Here is a 21,393-nt window from a genome sequence, read left to right on the forward strand (position 1 = left end):
GAGCTTCTGAAACAACTTTTCTTATTTCGCTGACATGATCTGAAGTGTGACACTGTCGGGTGGAGAGCATCAAAATGCGGAAAGAAACCTAAAGTGAGAAAGAGAAGTAGCACAGGAAGTAACTGAGGTCTTGGTTAAGCTAAAACGGTGAAGCTCACTCAGACGCTTCAACTCTTCAACCAGCTGGCACAGTGGAGCAGACATTTTCTGCTCAGTCTTTCTTTTTAGAGTTTGTTTTGGATCAACTGCCAGGCTGGAGGGAGGGCTCGGGTCAAGTCTGCTGAGGAAGCTTTCTTCTTCCAGGTAGGTCACCCACAAATGTCCCTTTTTTGTACTTTTACAAAAGTGCAGGTGAGGCAGCTGCACAGCACACAGCAAAGTGCCACCAAGTCGTGTGCATATTTCAGCTGTACAAGGATGCTACAGAAGTGTAGCGTTTCACTTATTTATAACCAGTTACCTAGATATTATTGGTATTAAAGTCTTCTCATTATTATTAAGAGTTGAGGTAAAGTGCAGGTGTGCGCACAATCGTTGACAATGAGCTTTATGTACGAGGCCAATAAAGGTCGAACGCAACAATATCAACCTTTCAAAAAGCAAAACCAAAGCGTTTGTCACACAGCTGATCTTATCTGCTTATCTGCTAACAAGCATGCTAATCATATTTTCAGATTGCTGAACAGTAGCTGTGAAGTTGGGTTTTGTGCATAACAAGATCAAATATTACAGAATTTTTCACAGACTGTACGTCAGTTTCAGCATGCACATTTGAGGTTTTCTTCACGAGGAAATGCGAGAGCTGTGATGGGAATGATGACGAGAACATTTGAAGTGAAGTTCAGTGAAGGTTGTGTTGTCTGCCATCATGTGAGGCCACATCAAATATGCTGTGAAAAAACAAGAATGCTGCAATAGGAAACTTTGAAGCAAATCTGACTAAATTATCATGCGAGACCAACAAAACAGCCTAACAGAGAAGTGTTATTTCTGTGTCGAATCCATACTCACACAAGTACAAATCTTTGCCTAACTTAGAAAAGCATTGCATGCGGACCTAAGCTAGAAAGAATTTACTGTAGTAAAGTAGACACCGCAAAAAGGTGCTTTGTGGTCCACAGATACATTTATGCAACACCAATACATTGTTACTTTTTTTTATTTCTTCATGTAGGAAGTCTCATCAGCGAAACAACAGTCCTCAACCCCAAGAGGCCAATGACATGGGGTAAGGAAGGTTTTCATCATTACATTAGATCTCATCATTTCTCATCTGGTTAATCAATATTCAACACTTTTGTGAAACATACAATAGAAATGAGTTGAGGATATTTTTTTAGGTGAAGGTTTTAGAAGAAGGAGCAGAAGAAAATTCTTTAGAGACGTTTTTACCAGCCACAACAACGAGGCTGACGTTTTCACTCAGTGTGTGTGTGTCTGTGTGTGTGTCTGTGTGTGTGTCTGTGTGTGTGTCTTATGGGAAAATGTGGTTGTGGAGACACCTGCTGCAGCAGGAACACCCACCCGAAAAAGCAGTTTTGAGCTCATCTGCAGGTGTTTTCATGTTTATATCTGTATGAAGACAGATTTTGTCAACAGCTGAGAGCGTTGCAATCACAAAGCTGCAGAGTGGAGGTTGAGTTTAAAAGATGAGTGTGCTCTGAGAAGTCTCTCGTTGTGCACTTTCACTGAAAGATTACTCATAACTTGTAACATATTGCATCTCATCACACGTGTAATTAGTAACCAAGTTAGGATCTGCTTGTCTATAGTTGCACTACACACGGGAACATGTTTTTGAGCGGTGCTCTGTAGATTGTTGATGTGTCGTAGATTTGGATTTTATTCTATATGTGAGGCCACGTCTTCCTATTGTCGATGGAACAAACATGTAGATGCCTTTTCACCTGAGTGTAAGACCCACAGCAGGAAACCGTTTTAAGAGGAGACATAGTGCACTTTTTAAAAAAAAGTCCACTGCTTCCTCTTTTTCAGGCCACAGGACACGCACTACAAAACAGATAAGGGACTTTTGCAAATTAGGCCTTCTCCCAAGAAAAAAGCATCATTAATCAAATGTTTCAGATCTGAGATGCTTTGAGCGGTAGAGAGGGTCCGCTGAAGAAAGCAGCATTTTTACACGCTTCTAAGAGGAAGTGCTGAGAGCCAAAACACAATGAATATTCCTACCAATTAAAAACAGTGTAGCTGAAACCTAAAGTAAACTCACCAGATGTTTAATTTGTGACCTTGTTTGCACTAGTGCACATAATAAATTTATAAAACCATATCCATAATTCTGCAACATTGTTTGTCACTTCGTAAACATCACTTTGTAAAATGACAGCTAATGACAGACCTGTTCTTTTACTGTGAATCCTTCCTGTGCAGGGCGAATGGAGACGACAGCGGGGCAGGTAGGCTGAGCCGCAGACTGTCTCGTCTAGGCAGCAGGAATCAATCCAGGGATCAGAGACACCCGGCTCAGCCAGAAAGACCTCCTCCTCCTCCTGTTCAACAAGGTGAGTGTCCATGGTGACACAGAACTATCAATGTCAACATTTTGTTGTCCGCGGCTGCTGAGTGAGCCCTCATCTGGGACTCTCCTCAGCTCTTTCTGGGACAGTGGCGCGGCTGCCCCTCTGTTGGTCTTCCTTGGTCTCTTGTGTTCTGGGGGCCTCTGGATGTCTGGAGTTTTGATCTCCTCCATACCTGCTTCATGCCCTGGAGGACGGGGCTGTGGCCCCCCCACACCCTCTAGCAGATCATTACATGAAGGAACCTTTTAAAAAAACAAGCGCGTCCATGCTCACAGGTGTACACACGGGTGATCACACCCACAAACTACACCCTTTTTGGCTCCTACCTCAAAGCACACTGTGTTCTGTTGATCTTATGTGCTGCACAATAATGTTTAATATTTAGTATTTACTGTCATATTCCCATATATCATTGTGATGTTGTTTATTCTATTACTCTTGTTCTCTTCTGCTTGTTTTCTTTTTTCTTTCTCAGCAGGTGATCCAGGTGATTGATATATGCATTTTTTTTCTTTTTTTTTTCTCTGCTCATTCTGTTGGTTTTTGTCTTTTGCCCTTCTCCCCCGTCCCTCTTCTCAGCTGTTTCTCTTTCCCTCTTTCTTTCTCCCCTTCTTTCCCCCAGTCAAGTCTGTCCCGTATTCAGTAAGTGAAAATAAAATAAACAATAAAAGGTGAATCAAATGGACCATTACGGCAAGGCTGGGATGGTCAATTTGGTAAAGTAAATCCGTTGGGCATCTTTCTTTGCCTTTAGACAACAATTCTGATGGCAAAAGAGCCAAACGGGACAGGCAAAAAAAAAAAAAAAAAAAGTCAACATTTTGTGTTTAATAATGTTAAATCTTACCTTTTACAGTGGGCTTTTTCTGCTTAATATGTGCTTACTTTGGCTTTTCTGATTAGATTTTGATGCTAAATCTTTCATGTTTCCACTGCAGCAGAAATCCATTATTTGTTCTTAGCTGTAGCTCAGTGTACCTGCAGCATCAGCAGGAGTATTGGCTTCTCTCACCTCTCAAATTCAGTGAAATTTGTGTTTCCCCTCCATAGATGACAGGCCAGCTCCACCAGCACTTGTTGTGCCTCCAGCTCCAGCTCCAGCACCAGTTTTTGTTCTCCCACCACCCATGGAAATACCACCTAAACGCCCTGACAAATCAACAAAGCCCAAGCTTCCTCCCCGGCCCCTGTCCAAGGTGTTCAGTAGCACTGAACATGGAGAGGATGTGCTAAAGGTCTTTATTACTGTCTGAACAGCTGTTTGTTATTAAATTATTTTGAGGGTTCATTTTAACAACTAACCCATCGAATTATTTTCCCCAAAGGGCTTTGATAGTTTTCGGGGAGACGAGACGCTCTGTGATGTTGTCTTAGTTCCTGGAGATAGCAAGGAAAAGTTTCCCGTCCACAGAGTCATCATGGCTTCATCCAGCGACTACTTTAAAGCGATGTTCACAGGTTTGTTGTCCTTTCTATCGTTGAGGCACTGCATTGAGAAAGAAAGGTAACAGTGACATTGTAGTCATCATACAAGTGCAGTTTTGTAGGAAGGAAGTACGTATGTTTATAACACAGTGCAGCAGACAGAAAAGGTTTTCTGTTTGCTTAACTCAGACTTACTCTTTAGATAGATAAACATTAGCAAGCATCTTAAAACCCCCAAAAGGAAGTCTGTTTAGAGGTTCTGGCTCCTGTTTGCTCACAGCTTCCTTTGAGGTGAGATTTTCACAAAAGATATTTACATCTGAATACATAATTAACTATTTCAATTCAGTTCAATTCAATTTTATTTATATAGCGCCAAATCACAACAAAAGTCGCCTCAAGGCGCTTCATAGATACAGAGAAAAACCCAACAATCATATGACCCCCTATGAGCAGCACTTTGGCGACAGTGGGAAGGAAAAACTCCCTTTTAACAGGAAGAAACCTCCGGCAGAACCAGGCTCAGGGAGGGGCGGGGCCATCTGCTGTGATTGGTTGGGGTGAGAGAAGGAAGACAGGATAAAAGACATGCTGTGGAAGAGAGACAGAGGTTAATAACAGATATGATTCAATGCAGAGAGGTCTGTTAATACATAGTGAGTGAGAAAAGTGACTAGAAAGGAAAAACTCAATGCATCATGGGAATCCCCCGGCAGCCTATGTCTATTGCAGCATAACTAAGGGAGGATTCAGGGTCACCTGGTCCAGCCCTAACTATATGCTTTAGCAAAAAGGAAAGTTTTAAGCCTAATCTTGAAAGTAGAGATAGTGTCTGTCTCCCGAATCCAAACTGGAAGCTGGTTCCACAGAAGAGGGGCCTGAAAACTGAAGGCTCTCCCTCCCATTCTACTTTTAAATACTCTAGGAACAACAAGTAGGCCTGCAGAGCGAGAGCGAAGTGCTCTAATAGGGTGATATAATGATACAAGGTCATTAAGATAAGATGGGGCCTGATTATTTAAGACCTTGTATGTGAGGAGCAGGATTTTGAATTCAATTCTCGATTTAACAGGAAGCCAATGAAGGGAAGCCAAAACAGGAGAAATATGCTCTCTCTTTCTAGTCCCTGTCCTTCCTATTTGCATAAACTTCATGTTGTGCGTTGTTACATCTTTGCATCTTGCTGACTGTGCATCTTGCCTACACAAGGCAAATCTTCTAAAGCAATGCAAATACATGCTTTCTGTCTCTTTTTGATCCTTGCTTATTCTTGTTCAGGAGGCATGAGGGAGCAGGAGATGAGAGAGATCAAGCTGCATGGGGTCACCAAGTTGGGCTTAAAGAACATTATAGACTTCATTTACACATCCAAAGTGAGCCTCGACATGGGCAATCTTCAGGACACACTGGAGGCCGCAAACTTCTTGCAGGTCATGCCAGTCCTGCGGTTTTGCAATCAGCTTCTGAGCAGTGAGGTGAGCACTTCTTCTTTCAGTTTAAGGTCACATTCGTTCAGGATTCTGCTAATTATATTCAAGTACACTGGAGGCCTAGCTAATGAGCTGCCAAATCCCTCTGATTGCTTCTTTGTCCTTCACATGCACTCAGGATCAGAACATAATATGACATTGGAAGGGAGCCATGGCAATGAATGACAATGCAGTATAGAGCAAAGACTATTAACTCTATCTGTTTGATGACTCTATTTTCTGTGTTGTTCATTGCAGATCACTATTGATAACTGTGTGGAAGTTGAGCGCATAGCCACAGACTTGCTTCTAGAGGACGTTCAGCAGAATATCGGTAAGTGATATGATCTTTGATTATCAGTGGTTATTATTTAATGGTTATTAAGTGTTTCCAGTCATCAGCACTACCTGAAATAAGCATATCTATCCTTATATCATCCTTATTGTATGTGGCCCCTCATTGTTAAATAGAAAACTATATCTAAAACTCTAATAAACTTGGTAATTTTCATTGATTGTTGATTATCTGTATCACAACAGGTGAGTTTGTGAGTCAGAACCTCTCAGAGTTAGTGGAGTGTGGCCGCTACCTTGAGCTCTCGGAGACCAGCATGGCCAACGCTCTTGCCAGCAATTCGCTGAAAGGTTTCTCGGAACTGGAGCTCTATCATATTGCAAGAGGATGGCTGGACCACGAGTCTGCCAAACGCCGAACTTCTGTTTATGCCTTGATGCGGCATATTCGCTTCCCACTGATGAGCCCCAGTGAGCTGATTCAGATCTCTCAGGATGATGAAGAAGAAAGCGACTCTCTGATGCGCTCTGAGACAGCCTGTGTGAACCTCTTGCTGGAGGCCAGTAACTACCAGATGATGCCTTACATGCAGCCAGCCCTGCAAACAGAGAGGACACAGATAAGATCAGACGCAACTCATATTCTGGTCCTGGGTGGTGTAATGCGACAACAGCTGGTGGTGAGCCGGGAGTTAAGGCTGTACGACGAGAAAACCGGCCATTGGAGGGCCCTGAAGCCCATGGAGGTGCCACGCTATCAGCATGGTGTGGCTCTTCTAGGCGGCTTTCTCTTCATTGTTGGAGGTCAGAGCAGAGTACACACATAAACATACAAACAGCCAATTTAAGCCATGTGTTCATCTAATATGAGTATTTAATTTTGTATAAGCCAGCGTTTTTAGTTCAAGCATCATCAAAACTAAGCATGAATAAATGATCTACACTGATATGAACAGGTTGTAATTGGCCTTTTGTTGCAATCACCAAGGTAACACTGAATCTTTTCGACTTCTCAGGTCAGAGTACTTACGACACAAAGGGCAAGACAGCCATAGACAGCGCCTACCGCTACGATCCACGATTTGACAAGTGGTTACAGATTGCGTCACTCAATGACAAGAGGACTTTCTTCCATCTCAGTGCCCTGAATGGGAAGCTGTTTGCAGTGGGAGGAAGGAACGCCTCAGGAGAAATTGGTGAGCTGTAATAAATTTCTTTTTCAGTGTAAGCTAATAACCGCTTCCTTTTTACCATTCAGTTCTTTTTCTACTAAAAAGTAACGTTTGAATTGTTCAAAAGATGTTTATGGACACTGCTGCTATCACTGATCTGTTATAGCTCTCCCTATTAGGATTATTTACTGCCATTTAAAAAGGTATTTGCTGAATTAATTGCATAAACATTCCTCTGTGATTTTGCTCAGACACGGTGGAGTGCTACAATCTGAAGAAAAATGAGTGGACCTTTGTGAACAGTATGGTGGAGCCCCACTATGGACATGCTGGAACAGTCCATGAAGGCCTCATGTACATTTCAGGTAAGACAGCAATAATTAACCCTGTTAAAACAAATCCTGCAGTATAAGATTATAAAGTAATTCCTAGCATTTACAGATTTTTCCACCTTTTTTTTTTAAACATGAGAAATAGGCTGTATTTACACCTTTAATATGACACGATAAGTCCACAATTAGTGATAAGTCCTGCATTAAAATCTAAAGTAAATACAGTTAAAGTTATACATAAATAGTTTAGAAACACAACCAATTCACTAAAAATGAACTTATTTAATTGATTTATAATTTTGTAAAATTATGAAAGCCCAAGTGGTCACGCTGGAGGATTTCTACTGTAGCAGAAGCAAAGCTTATGAAATCTGTCTTGAATCTAATTTAAAATCTTAAAGGAGCTTCAAATACAGGTGTGTTCACTTCACCTGTTGAGAAAAACACAATCCCCAATCTGACTTTTAGTCAAAACTTGGTACTAACAGCACTCTCCTGCCAATTAAAGCTTATGTCTTACAGCAAGATTCGATAGTACTTATAGCGTAAAGGTAAGCTTTGTGTATTTTAACAGGAAAATGCCAAAACTATTTACATATATTTAATATTTCACCATCTTTTCAGAATCCCAGCTAGTGAAAAGGTTTGCAAAACTTAATTTATTATTTAACTGTATTCACCTATTATTATTATTTGATTCAAATTATCTTTATATCTACAAATTGGGTGAGTGAAAGCATTTTTTCTCATCCTGTTACATTTTCAGCTCTTGTGAATGTTTAATTTTCTCAATTTGCACGACTTCAACATCTGACTGACTTTTTACATCATAAATGTTATTGTTTAGTTCACTTCTGTCGTTAAAATGTAGATATATGGGAGCATGCTAGCAAACTAAATAGTAAAATGTAACCATTCAAAGCAGATTTCAAAAGGTTAAACACTGTGCTGCACAGAAGAGTGTTAAATACCACTGAATGGAGTCTATTTGTCATTATGTTTGCAATGCAAATGACAAATGACCACATAACCATTTCGAGAACTGTTGTTTCAGTTTCATTTCAATTGTAGATTTTCTATAAGAGAGAGCGATCAGTGCCATGGTCAGAGTTAGAGGAAGATTCCTGTTGTCGTTAAAGAAAAAATGAGGAACTGACACTTAGGCAAGAGGTTGCAAATGAAACAGTTAGCAAGAAAGGTTTATAGAGTGACTGTCTACAGTTGTATAACAATGATACTTGACTTCTCCCTTTTTTACTGAGAGTTATCAATAACAGGTCAAATTTGTGTTTGAACCATGCGCTTTGAATTGGTTCGTTTTAATATATTTTTTATTTTTTGCTCGTCGAGATGTTTTGTCAAAGTTTTAAAAGGGCTGTCTGGAGAGAACAAGAAAACCCACCCTGACAAAATGCATTAGATAATGCTTCACGGCTGACCTATTTGAAACCACTTCCTGTTGAGATGCACAGTCTCATGAGCAGCTCTCACACAGTTCTCAGGCCTGTTTCTTAGCAACCTTGGACAGGAAAACAGCTTTTAGAGTTGAGAGCAGAAAGACGGGTTTCACTCGTGAATCAGGAAACCTGTAGTTGAAGGGGACCACATCGCTTTGCAACAAAGTTCAAACCCACAGTCTGAAGTTACAACATATATCTGCATTATAGCAGTTTGAAGACAACAGCGCATACTTTACTTGGACATCCACACATCCATTCTCTTTCTACCTGAGGTTCTTTGAGTTAGACAGTATGCATGTCATCAAGAAGCCCACAGTGGTAATGCATGTAATTTGGTGTACGATTACAAACCACTGCTTCAACAAAAGGTTACCGAAGTATTAAACTTGTAAACGCTAAACAAAGCATTCACCATTTCTTATAGTAAAACACAGACTTTCACTGTTCACTGTAGTTCAGTTGTTCGCTTGTTGTAATTAAAATAACCTGATTTCTCAATTATTGAATTAGTCGTTAGGTGTACAAGGATCTAGGGTTATTTTTCCTTTTCAAGAGGGCAAGTGTTAATTTTCTGACTAATGGATCATTTGAAATCTAAAATAAACAAGACAAACCTTCACCTAATGACAAAACAGCCACTGCTCTGGATGACAAACACCTTGGCATTTATAAATAATAAGCAAAAGATCAAAGAAAGAAAACTGGCATCGCATTCATGGTGTGAAAGGAAGGATGTTACTCACATCTGTTTTTAATGTTCGGCCACAGGAAGCAGTGTGTCCATTATCTCATACTCTCCTGCAGACGTTCACGTACATATCGATCTTATAAACAACATCTGCTGTTTCACTAACTCTGTATTCTTTTTGATTAAACACATTTTAGTTTATTTATTAGAGATAGAAAGTAACAAGGTCACCTTACCTCAGTACTTCAATAAAGCAAAAAAAATTCTTGCAGTTTACTCTAGTATTTATATTATTCTTTAACCATACTAAATTTCACAGTGCAATATTATACGACATATTATAGCTTACAACATTTATTTGAAAATTAAGACAAACATGGATTTTTAATATTTACTTTTCATACATATAACAAAATAAATAAATAAATAGCATGCTCTGGGCAACTTGCACTAACTAGACCATGACCTCCTCTGTATATCAGAGTATTCTAGAGTCAAATGTGAGGCAGTCTATTCGCAGCTAAAGCTTGCACCACGTTGGGTCATTTAACAAGAAAATGATCCCAAGCACCCTGCAAATCTACAGCAGAATGGCTAAAAAGGAGAAGAATCAAGGTTTTTGCACTGGCTCTGTCAAAGTCCAGACTATGTTAACAAATACAGACAAACCTCAATGAACTGAAGCAAATGTTGTCTCTAAATGTTATCAGAGACTGATAGGCTTACAGAAAACAATTAGGCTAAACTAAAGATGGTTCTAAATGCTGTTAAATCATGAGGTTTAGGTACTTTTTCACAGGATTTCATAGAGTTCTGCAGAAAAGATTTTTTAGCATGACTGTACCAACTTGTATTAGTACAAATAATATCTAGAGTCACATCATATCAGTCAAAAAGAACATTTTACTGGACAATGAATAAGTAGGATTTTTATTGGAGTATTTTGAAGCAGTGGTATTTATGCTTTTACTTGAATTAAATATCTGTATACCAATCCTGTTCTTGTGCCAAACAGGCGGCATCACCCGTGACACCTTCCAGAAGGAGCTTTGGTGTTACGACCCGGTCGCTGACACGTGGAGTCGACGGGCAGACATGACGGAGCTCCGTGGCCTGCACTGCATGTGCACTGTGGAAGACAGACTCTATGTCATGGGCGGAAATCATTTCCGAGGCTGCAGCGACTATGACGACGTGCTGGGCTGCGAATACTACAGCCCTGACACAGACCAGTGGACGGTGGTGTCACCAATGCCTCGGGGCCAGAGCGACGTAGGTGTGACTGTGTTCAATGGACAGATCTATGTGGTGGGAGGATATTCCTGGAACAGCAGATGCATGGTCGACATCGTGCAGCGATATGATCCAGACAAGGACGTGTGGGACAGGGTGTTCAACGTGCTGGAGCCTCTGGGGGGGATCCGTGCCTGCACAATGACAGTTCATCTGCCAGAGGGGTCAGTAGATGAGGCTCAGATACAAGATTGCCCACTTCCCACAGCTAAGAGCTCATAGCCACAGACGAGGGGGTTTCCGGCTGTTGCTGCTGTGAGACCACAACTGACATGATGAAATTTACCTGCACGCTGTGGCGAAAAGAAGGCAAAACAGGAAGTAGTGTGGGTTGCAAACACAAGTTGCATGTGCAAGCAAAGCAGGCTAGCTTACATTAGCATTCGATAGTTTGAAGACTTTACTCGTACTTACAAACACTGTGCTCTTGTTAGTATCGTTTCCTGTCCTTTCATTTACTGCCAGCTATGTGGCACCCCAGCTAATCTGTTGATTATGTAATGAATATGCATAATGTACATAATGCCTAAACGAAAGCTCAAACCCACCTTCCTGATCAGTTTGACTGGACATTGATTCACTGGACACTGAAGGCAGCAAGTCAGAATTAGAGGCAAAATCATCTTTTCATATAAATTACACTGAAAAGTTGAATTAAGAGAGAAAATCGACATTATTTCAAATGCTATTTTTGTATAGTTTGTAATTCTGTAGGCTTTTTTGATCTATTTATTTTATTCCATCTCTAAACCGAAAGGAATTAGCTGAATCATTTGTGTCATGATGACGCATGGATTAGGTGATTAAAACACCACAGGGTTTTGGGCAAACATTGTAAAATAAAGAAGTTTTTATGGCACAGAGTCATAAGATTTCAGCTAGACTGTAGCTTCAAAGACAACATTTCGGGTGTGGAACTTCCTATTAATCAAGCCTGTATCCACAGACAGTCATGCTTTCACGAGGTTTGTTTCTGCTTTTAAACACAATGTAATGAGCAAAGATGTCTGTTAATGCTTTCCATTAAATTTCATGCTGCAACACAGAATCGCATTATTCGCTGTACGCAAAGTCCTCTCAGCCATTAACACATCAGACTGTTGTTCCATAGATACAAAGAAGCTCACACACATTCACTCTTTGTTGTTTGATGTCAGCAAATGACGATGAAACTGCCCTTGAGACTTTATCCTTCACCTCCTCAGCACACAGCTATCTTATCGGCTGCTTTGCCAAGGTCTTCCAAATAGAAACACTAACATGCAGTGCAGGAGTGTGCGTGGATGAACTGTTGCGGTTTCTTTTTGTGTGTCTGTGTGTTTAAAAAGTCAGCCAAAGTTGCTCTAAGCGAGTGCTAGCGCTGCACTTCACTGTTAGCACTCGTTTTCAGTATACTGACCTAATTTTATTAAACTGTTGAAAACTTAGTGTAAAAAACAAAGCTTCTACATCGGAATACACAATTAGCCTATGTGTAATAGGATATGATGCCGGAAACAGTGTCATTGTCAGCTATAGGTCAGTTCTAAGAAAGGTATCAGCTCTATATATGATGATGGTGCAACCATTAAAACCCTGTAACACCCAGGAGTTTCCAGCCCAGTGACCAGTGTACCCACTGCTGAATAAACAATGGCCGACTTTATAATAATAATTCATGTATATGTAAAAACAAAGTTGCCCATCTGGCAGACAGATGTTACCTTGAAATGTCGACTGTTTTTTTCTTTGGCTCATGTAGCCTTGCACCTTTCTAGACAGACTTTGATACTTAATCATTGTTAGTAGAGTGCACATCTCATCTACTCGTGTTTCCCCTTAAAGAATCCCTATAAAACCCCTCCTTTGAAAATCTCAATAAAGCAGAAAAACAAGTCTGAAATAGACTTGTTTATATCAGTATGCCTGGACGGTAACATTAAAAAGGTTTTTTTCTAATATTCAACCATAGTAATCTAACTGAGTTTTACATAGTAGTTGAAGAAGTACTCCATAGTCTTCAGGCATAAATAGTTAGAGAAAAGGGTTAACTAGCAGCCAATCAAGCAGTAAAGCCAATGTGGAAGTGCCTAAAACTGCATTTCTTAAAATGGCCACTAGAAGTTAGCTAAAAGTGACCTAATCCAAATTGACAACCTCCAGAATTAAACTGTGCCGAACATAGACAGTATAAAAGATAGATGTAGCTTCCAAGTCTGAAAAGTGAAGCAAGCATAGAAGTTGTAATGAAGTCCAGGAAAATCGACCTCGGTTTGCTCTCTCTGTGATCTCAGCAAACACTTGTCTGATGACTTTCTAGCTTAAGGTCATACTGAGCAGAAAATCATAGTCATTCTTATGGTCAGAAAGCATGGTTAGTCATGGTTCTCATTAACTAACTTCTCAGTTACAGGTTGTTTCCTAGTAAGTGTGTGGTTTCCCAGTCAGATCTTTCTTGCACAGCTGTCTTAAGGTCCAGTCACAGTATTTCAGCTTGAAATGTGACTTTCATTGGACCATTACAGCACCTTGGTTTAGTTATTTTTCAGTAATTCTATTAGGGGTTATTTGCTGTTGTGCTGGGGATTGCATGACCTAATTTCAGTCAAGCTTTACACAGATGGCCCCGCATTTGACTCTAGAATACAGTGGTACACAGCCCTGTGGTTGCAAAACAAGCACAATCATCACGCCACCACCACCGTGCTTGACAGTTGGTATGAGGTGTTTGTGCTTGTCAGGGACCAAGCAGTAAGGCATAGAGGACACAAGTGTTTAATAAAAAAAGGGGGTTTTATTGACGCAAAAATATGAAAGATAATTAACAGAACCAAAAACTTGGCCAATAAAAAGGTCAACTCAATAAACTAAACTCAAAATAGCAACTAGCACAAGACAATAAAACTCCAAACACCTCCCCAGGCAATGAAGCGTGTGGTTTAGTCCAATAAGGCTGTCAGCAGTACTTCAGACCTCCAGCCCTTTGCCACACCTTTTGCCAACCAGGAAGGAGAATCCAAACCCCCAGTTAAACTCAAACAAAGAAAGATATGTTAATATAACATAAAACAGAAATTTAAACATTGTCATCACAGTGCTATTAAAGACTGAACAATACCAGTTCAGTGTTTTTCTGTAATTGCACTGCCATGAATTTAATATTTACCATGCTATCGGATGCCTTTGTGTGTATGTTCCTCCGTAGTACAGTGTAATGTGTAATTAAAAGGTGTATGAGTATTGTAGGCGCGCCCTTAAATACAATAAAAGACACACAAAATGCATTACCAAAGAGCTGAAAAGCCACAGTGGAATATAACAAAGTCAAAGATATTGAAGTGCTATGCGGCAGGTAAATCGGTTATTTGACAGAGGAAGTCTCACTTCATGATCTTTTATTTAACTAGTACATTTCAGTGGGAAAAACCTGCTCATGTTTTATATATGTAGGTTTATTGTTACATATTAGACTACTCAGCAGTAGTTCTTCTGTACTTTAATGGGATTTTAAACACTTTACTTGTAATAGATTTTTTATTCTGATTCAGTGTTTGTTGAGTGCTTCTTAGGCCGGGGTACGTGCCTCTCCGTGTAGAATTGTTCATTTTGTGAAAGCAGAAAGCAGCAAAGAACCCTCAGCTCCTGCTTTGTCACATGCTGAGTCTCCCTGCCTCTTCTAATGAAATACTCCTTCTAATTAAGCAAAAGATTACATTTTCCAAAAGCAAATGTCCTTGGCATACGGTGTAAGCCCTTCCAGCTGCTTTTTTGTCCAGCCCTAGAAAGCATCACATTCCATGCTGGAGTAGCTGAGCCCATCCCCTTTTTCAATACTGCCTTGGAGAAAAGAAGTTTTTTTTAGTAACTTTCTGGGCTTACAAAAAGGGCTGAGGTGGAGAGAACAGAAGGTGTTGTCCGTCCCTCACAGACAGATCACGAAACATCCAACACCAATTCTGTATTCTGGTTTTTCTTCATTTTTAGCCGCTGTTTTTGAGAAGGCTCTGCATCAGAGAGAAAACAACTGCTTTTTGACTATTAACGGGCCTTTATTTTATACAAAGAGACCTGCAATGTCTCTGCGAGGTGATGTGTGCGTGGTGACGGGGGCCTGTGGATTCTTGGGAAAGAGGCTGGTGAGGCTGCTGCTGGAAGAAGAGAAAATGGCTGAGATTCGACTTCTGGACAAACAGATACAGCTGCAGTATTTGCAGAGTTTGGAGGGTAAACCGTTCTTTTCTACAAAACATCCCCTTTTCCAGATTCAAATTCATGAATTGATATGAAATGGGCAGGAGTAGATTTGTCTTATAGATATTCCTTTACTGACATAATCGAAGAATATACCAATATAAAGATTTGAGAATTCAGCTTTTCTGACTTCCTCAATTAAAAGCTGTAATGTAAATGTGTTTTTAATGTCTCCAATACAGTAGATTGAAAACCAAATATTTGCTTTAGATTAAACTAAATAACTTGCGTCTTGCTGCTTTGTCTCGGTGACTGGTTTGTTTTGTGTCAGACTGCAAAGGTGAGACAAAGCTGCGAGCTTTCGAAGGGGACATGAGGGACGGTGATTTCCTGATCAAATGCTGCCGTGGGGCATCGATCGTTTTCCACATCGCATCCATCATTGACATCAAAGACTCAGTGGAGTACAGTGAGATTTTCGGAGTGAATGTCAAAGGTAAAGCTGTCACAAATCCACCGAAGGCTTACCTAATTCATGTGACTTCAGATACATTTATCAAATCACACACATAAAACAAAGAAGCAGAATTATTTACAGTTGAAAGTTTTTGTTTTTTGTACCACTGACATTTAAAACTGCTTTCATTACTTGTGTTAACTGGCCTTTGATCTGCTTTCACTATTACAGCCCGGTGCTTACTTCTACTTCCTCCAGTTCACACTTACTTTACACTCCTTAAAGCACTTGCATGTCATATGAATATTCCTGCTGCTTTATTTTAGTTAAACCTACAACTGTCCAATGCATTTTAAAAACTGTTCACCAACAAATCAAATGACAGTTTTCCTTCCTAGTACTGTGCAACAGTGTTGAGCCGTTCCTCATTTCTTTACAGCATATGAGGCAAAAACAGCCTGTGCAATTCTAACAAGCTTGAAAGTCATTGTTTTGTATGACCACCTTTATTCTTCAACACAGCCCGAACTCTTTTATTCAAGCGTCCTTGTTTTTTTTAAGTAGCCTTCAAGATAAGTGTTCCCGGCCTCTTGAAGGACATTCAAAGCTCTTTCATACCATCTCAATAATGTTGAGGTCCAACTCTGGGAATGCCACAACTGATAATATCAAATTGTGTGTTTGTCTATATAGGTATACTTTTACAGCATCAGCAGTGTGTTTCAGATCATTGTCGTTTTTGGTCGTTTATTTCTAGTAATAATTTGGCAAAGCTAACCTTCTCTCCCTGTTGCCTTGCCTTAAAAAAATATATATGTATATACACATATATGTACATATATATGTATACAAACTTGTGTACCCAGTTCTTGTTTGTTTAAGTCTTTAAAGATTTTGCTGTACAATCATTCCTCTGTGGAAAAAAGAAGAGTTTGAATAAATAACTAAAACCTCAAAATTACCATAATATTCACGTCCATGATGAGTGGATGTAAACTCCTAACCATAACTGTAGGTGCCTTTTTTATAATTGAGTGATTCACAGGGTGTGAATAGTTGCAAACATGTTTTTATCTGTGCGTTAGCCTTGCGACAGACCCGTTTGGGGTGTACCATACCCACCCACCTGATTTGAATAAGTGGAAGAAGATCACTAGGGGGAACACATTTTCCACTGAATATTTTATTCATCAAGATCCAGTGTGTGATTCAAGTGTTCTCTTATTTTTTAACATTTTGGTTTTTACCATGTTCAGCACCACAGCACAAGCGCCAGGTTTCATTATATATAATGTATCTTAAAGCAGATACATAGCAAAACTGGCAACCTGACACGAGAATAACCTGAACAGACAAACAGCAGTTAAATAATGAAGGGAAAATGCATAATCAGAGATGACATAATATAATTGCAGATATTTGAAAAGTCACTTTATTTACACTTTAAACTTGTGTTTCTACCAGCTACTGCAATTTCTTTTGATGTTTCCATTTGAACTTTATTCAGTTTGTCACTCAGCACATGTACTGAAGACCAGCTTCCTGTTACACAAAGGCTTTTTAAAACTTATAAATATTTCTATTATGATTTGGCAGCAACTTTTCTAGTATAAAGGAATACATGGATGCATTAATTAATTTCCCAAATTAGAATTAATCTCTTTGTTTTGTTTTGTTTTTATTCTCTTGTTGCTCTGATAACATAAAAGTTTTGTGCTGCTCTGGGATATGCAGTGTTTATTGTTAGTTATATTAACTCAGCAGAATCTTTGCCTCGTAGGAACCCAGCTGCTTTTGGAGGCATGTATTCGGGAGAACGTGCCGTCCTTCATATACACCAGCACCATTGAAGTGATGGGGCCAAACTCCAAGGGAGAACCCATAATCAATGGCAGTGAGGACACCGTCTATGACATCAGTTTGGACATCAACTACAGCAAGACCAAGAGTGAGGCTGAGGAGAAAACCCTGAAGGCCAACGGTGAGATGCTCCAGAACGGAGGCCAGCTAGCCACCTGTGCACTCAGACCCGCATATATCTATGGAGAGGGCTGCCGCTTCCTCCTAGGCCACATGGTCGATGGGATAAAAAACCGAAATGTTCTGCTTCGTATGTCGCTCCCCGAGGCCCTTGTGAAGCCTGTCTATGTGGGCAACGTGGCCGCCGCTCATCTCCAAGCATCCCGCAGCCTCAAAGATCCGCAGAAAAGAAATGCTGTTGGAGGGAAGTTTTACTTCGTTTCTGATGACACACCACCTGTGAGTTATTCAGACTTCAACCACGCCGTGATGTCTCCTCTGGGTTTCAGTATTCAAGAGAAACCCATGTTGCCACTCACCCTCTTCTACTTACTAACTTTCCTTATGGAGACAGTAGCCTGGATCCTACGGCCTTTCATACGCATCGTCCCGCCACTGAACCGTCAGCTCCTCATCATGTTGAACACGCCATTCAGTTTTTCCTATGAGAAAGCCAAGAGGGATCTAGGATATGTCCCCAAATATAGCTGGGAGGAAGCACGCAAACGCACCACTGAATGGCTCGCCTCCCAGTTGCCAGCAGAGAGAGAAAGAATCTTGTCTAAATAGATGAAAAATGACCAAAAGTCATTAGCACCCAAAATTAATACTTTTTTTTTGTGAAACTGTTAAACATATAGATATAATTTGAAATTAACCATGGAATTGTGAAGTCCTGTTTTTAAGGCTTAACTTTCTAAGATAAGATAATAAACGTCATTAACCCACATGGGAAGTTTGATAAAGAGTGCTACACATACCTGCATTCACAGAAAACAGGGTTAAGTGCTAACCTTTGAACTAAGTCTAGCAAGTATATTATGGAGAGTCTAGGGGGACTGACATACATGTAGAGCCAGCCTCAAGTGAGCATTAATGAAACTACAGCTTTAATCATTTCCACATTGGCTTCAAGCTTGAATACCTACAACATGCACACCAAACACCACTAGCTACAGTAACAATGTTTCTGTTGTGTTTTGTTTCCATTCTTGCCAATTGTGATTTTTTTACATGAATAACACAGATTTATAGTTTTCCTGTGACAGTAAGCAGAAGTGTATAGCATGTGAAAACAGAGCATGAGTGTTGACATTTCTTTCAAATGGCATGTTTGTGAAAGTTTTTCAAAGTACACTATGATAACTTTGTCATATGTTTTTGTTCAACTGATAACACAGCCACTAAAGTCATACTGTCTTAGAGCAGGAGCTGTGAATCTGTACTGCTAGCCACTTATCCCAAAATGACACAGAGGATATGTGCTCAATTAAAAAACTACTGCATGACCTGCTGTTTCTGTCTTACGAATACTAATAAAGTGTTTGTGAGAAAAAAAATTCCCATTCTCATTGTATTTTTACTGATGTTTTTTAGTAAAGCTCATCTCAAACTTCAGTGACATTGCAAACTTTGCCATTTGATAAAAAATAAACTCGCCATACTTAAGTGGAGAGTCCACATACGGCTTCAAATCACATTAACACAAAGAAAATGCAAAGGATTACATTTGTGCGTGCATGAATGCATGTGTGTATCAGTGTTATTAGTGTGACATACAGTCAGACTGTGGAAACCTGCCTCTCTTTAACAACAAAAAGCAACTCCTCACGGTGTAAGTCATGCAGTTTGTGATGAACACTTGGATTAAGTATAGGTTAGGTTTCCAGGAAATGAATGCTGTCATAGAGACTGAATAGTGTGTGATGGACTCACATGAATTGCTTGATTATGTAAAAAAAAGAATTAAGACTCAAAAGTCAGTTGATTACTGATTTCCAGATTTCTCCGGTCACTGTCAGATGCCTCTCTCTCAAACGCACACAAACGCACACACAAACTAGTGGGCAGCCAGGCCAGAGTCCAGCCTTTTAAACAAACAGCCATTGAATACAAATGAGGTCATGGATTCACCACCAGGCAAAGACTTTCAACCACTTTTTCAGAGCAAACCCAGACTGGGAAAGGAATAAAAAAGAAAACTCGCCCCCTAATTGAATTCGGTGAACAAAAAGAAAATGACACCGAGAGGGTTGTTGTGGATACGTTCAGTTTAAAAGTGGAATGTTACAGTGAACCCGGGTCTTTATATTCTGGACTAATTTAGCCTGTTTTATATGGATTCCAGCATTGCTTCACCCCTGATGTTTGCCAGATAAACTCTGAGTTTCTGTTTCAGTATTACAGCACTGCACAGAGCTGGGATTTAGTCAAGCCTAAAGCTGATCACCAATCTGGGAGCTAAAGAGAGCAGCTGAGCACCATTAAGAACTAACAAACTCCTGGCAGCTACTTTCAACATTCACTTCACTGACACCACAGAAATGCTTTGGGAGTGCAAAACCTTCCTCTTCTGTGTTTTGTCGGTCTACATCACATCACTGGTGGTGGGTAAGTATTGTGCCAATGAAGGAGATTTGCTCTGCTGCATCATTTTTCCATACAGTTATTCTAAATATGTATGCAAAGAGGGTTGAAAGACGGAACAGGGACTGTGTTATGTGAGTTTTTGTCGCAAGTCAGTGATTACGTAACACATAGCACCATATATACAAACGAGGAACTTGTCCTCTACAGTAAAGTGGGATTCTTTTTCTGCTATCTGCCTTCCAAGTGTCTTTGTAAGAATCAAAGAAGAAAATGCTAATTTCACATTTTACTGGTAATACTTAATGTATTACCAGTAAAATGTCCTAAAGATGGCTGTCAAAAGTGAAGCTATTGTCCTAGCAGAAAAATGCCTGAAGTGACTAATATAGTACTATGGCTGACATTATTAGATTGTTAATCATCTGATCATTAAATATGCATAGACCTATAAAACTTGTCAAGAAGTCCCGATTAGGCACTGCTTCATAGTTGACTGAGAAATGTTGGTTAAATGTGTGTTGTAAATTACTGATGACGTAAGGGGTCAGATAAACGTAGTAGAGACAAATTTTAAATAATTACTTCCAAATATAGTAAAGCCAAAGTCTTAAAGCTGCACAGGACTGCCACACTAATTGTTATGTGATGTTTGAAGTAAAGGGGAAGACAATTGGTTATCCAGTTTTGAAAAGGTTATCAGAATCAGAATCAGAATACTTTATTGATCCCTGGGGGAAATAGGATGCTGTGCAGCATGTAAATAAAAACACAATCCAGTGATTTGTGAATCATATGAACCCACATTTCACAATAACATCAAAGGTTTAAACTGAGATAAATCTACTAATCAAAAATTGAAATTCCTTTTTAAAAACATGGACTCTTCCTTCCATAAAGAGGAAAGGGACCATCCAACTTGTCATCAGTGTTTAGTTCGAAAACCTGCAAGTCTGATGGTATAGGGGTGCATTAATGTCTGTTGAACTGGCAGCTTACACGTCTGGAAAAGCGCCATTAATCCTTAAATGTGTCTATAGGTTTTAGAGCAGCACATACACTCATATTTGTGCATATTTTAGCAAGCCAATGGTAAAACACATACTGCATCTATTACAACAGCATGGCTTTGTAGTAGAAGAGTGGTAATCACAATGCTGTCAAATACAAAACCCGCAAGTTTTATTTCGTGATACAGTGAGGCTAAAACAACAACTACATAGTATGTATTACGCCCTTCTACTTCTACTAGCTTCAGATGAAAGGCAGCAAGATAATCACTGTGCTGATCTCAACAACATCACATGGCGGGAATACCAGCAGCAAAGAGTCAGACTGAACGTCCAGTATCTGCTGCTGACCAGGAAAAACATGGACTGTCCACAAGCATTCAATGAGACGTCCCTCACCATGGAGAACTCCTACTTCAACCCCTCGCGTCCTACAAAGGTTATCATCCACGGGTACAGGTGAGATCCTTATTTAGTTTCAGAGTACGAGCCTCTGAATCTTTAAATGAAACAAATGTAATAGTTTTGGACCGATTAGTGCTATTGCTATTCTGTGCACCAGTTATGTTAGAGTAACAGCCACAGTCAGTGTTGGGGAGTGACGGAATACATGTACCGCCGTTACGTATTTAAAATACAAAATATGAGTAACTGTATTCCGTTACAGTTACCGTTTAAAAAGGTGGTATTTAGAATA

The 21,393-nt window shown here is 39.9% G+C and overlaps 3 protein-coding genes across 6 annotated transcripts in view; all 3 read left to right on the plus strand.

Annotated features, from left to right (window-relative positions):
- Positions 1–159: 159 nt before the first annotated feature.
- Positions 160–11,716, plus strand: si:rp71-68n21.9 (kelch-like protein 9). The gene is made up of 11 exons (XM_005932506.3): positions 160–303; positions 1,175–1,228; positions 2,392–2,522; positions 3,591–3,775; positions 3,866–3,998; positions 5,244–5,440; positions 5,693–5,768; positions 5,975–6,532; positions 6,745–6,924; positions 7,152–7,265; positions 10,396–11,716. The coding sequence occupies exons 2-11, from the start codon at positions 1,224–1,226 to the stop codon at positions 10,893–10,895; spliced, it is 2,079 nt and encodes a 692-aa protein (XP_005932568.1). The 5' UTR covers positions 160–303; positions 1,175–1,223; the 3' UTR covers positions 10,896–11,716.
- A 2,787-nt stretch (positions 11,717–14,503) lies between these two features.
- Positions 14,504–18,659, plus strand: hsd3b1 (hydroxy-delta-5-steroid dehydrogenase, 3 beta- and steroid delta-isomerase 1). The gene is made up of 3 exons (XM_005932507.2): positions 14,504–14,876; positions 15,175–15,339; positions 17,081–18,659. The coding sequence occupies exons 1-3, from the start codon at positions 14,726–14,728 to the stop codon at positions 17,887–17,889; spliced, it is 1,125 nt and encodes a 374-aa protein (XP_005932569.1). The 5' UTR covers positions 14,504–14,725; the 3' UTR covers positions 17,890–18,659.
- Positions 18,660–19,050: 391 nt separating this feature from the next.
- Positions 19,051–21,393, plus strand: part of pla1a (phospholipase A1 member A) — a 24,579-nt gene continuing 22,236 nt past the window's right edge. The window contains exons 1-2 of one of the 4 annotated variants that reach the window (XM_005932509.3): positions 19,051–19,710; positions 20,939–21,155. In XM_005932509.3, the coding sequence (XP_005932571.1) occupies positions 19,644–19,710; positions 20,939–21,155 (284 nt within the window). In that variant the 5' untranslated portion in view covers positions 19,051–19,643. The remainder of the gene's footprint in view (positions 19,711–20,938; positions 21,156–21,393) is intronic. The other 3 variants (XM_005932510.3, XM_005932511.3, XM_005932512.3) reach the window with 3 other exon arrangements.

Source organism: Haplochromis burtoni, unplaced genomic scaffold (genome assembly GCF_018398535.1).
Source record: "Haplochromis burtoni strain Fernald_Lab_line unplaced genomic scaffold, NCSU_Asbu1 Contig_154, whole genome shotgun sequence".
Classification (NCBI taxonomy): Eukaryota; Metazoa; Chordata; class Actinopteri; order Cichliformes; family Cichlidae; genus Haplochromis; species Haplochromis burtoni.

Coding starts and splice junctions, on each gene's coding strand:
- si:rp71-68n21.9 (XM_005932506.3), top strand. Junction 2,523..3,590: donor TCCTCCTCCTGTTCAACAAG/GTGAGTGTCCAT, acceptor TCCCCTCCATAG/ATGACAGGCCAGCTCCACCA. Junction 7,266..10,395: donor AGGCCTCATGTACATTTCAG/GTAAGACAGCAA, acceptor TGTGCCAAACAG/GCGGCATCACCCGTGACACC.
- hsd3b1 (XM_005932507.2), top strand. CDS start 14,726: ATGTCTCTGCGAGGTGATGTGTGCGTGGTGACGGGGGCCTGTGGATTC. Junction 14,877..15,174: donor GTATTTGCAGAGTTTGGAGG/GTAAACCGTTCT, acceptor GTTTTGTGTCAG/ACTGCAAAGGTGAGACAAAG. Junction 15,340..17,080: donor TTTCGGAGTGAATGTCAAAG/GTAAAGCTGTCA, acceptor TTTGCCTCGTAG/GAACCCAGCTGCTTTTGGAG.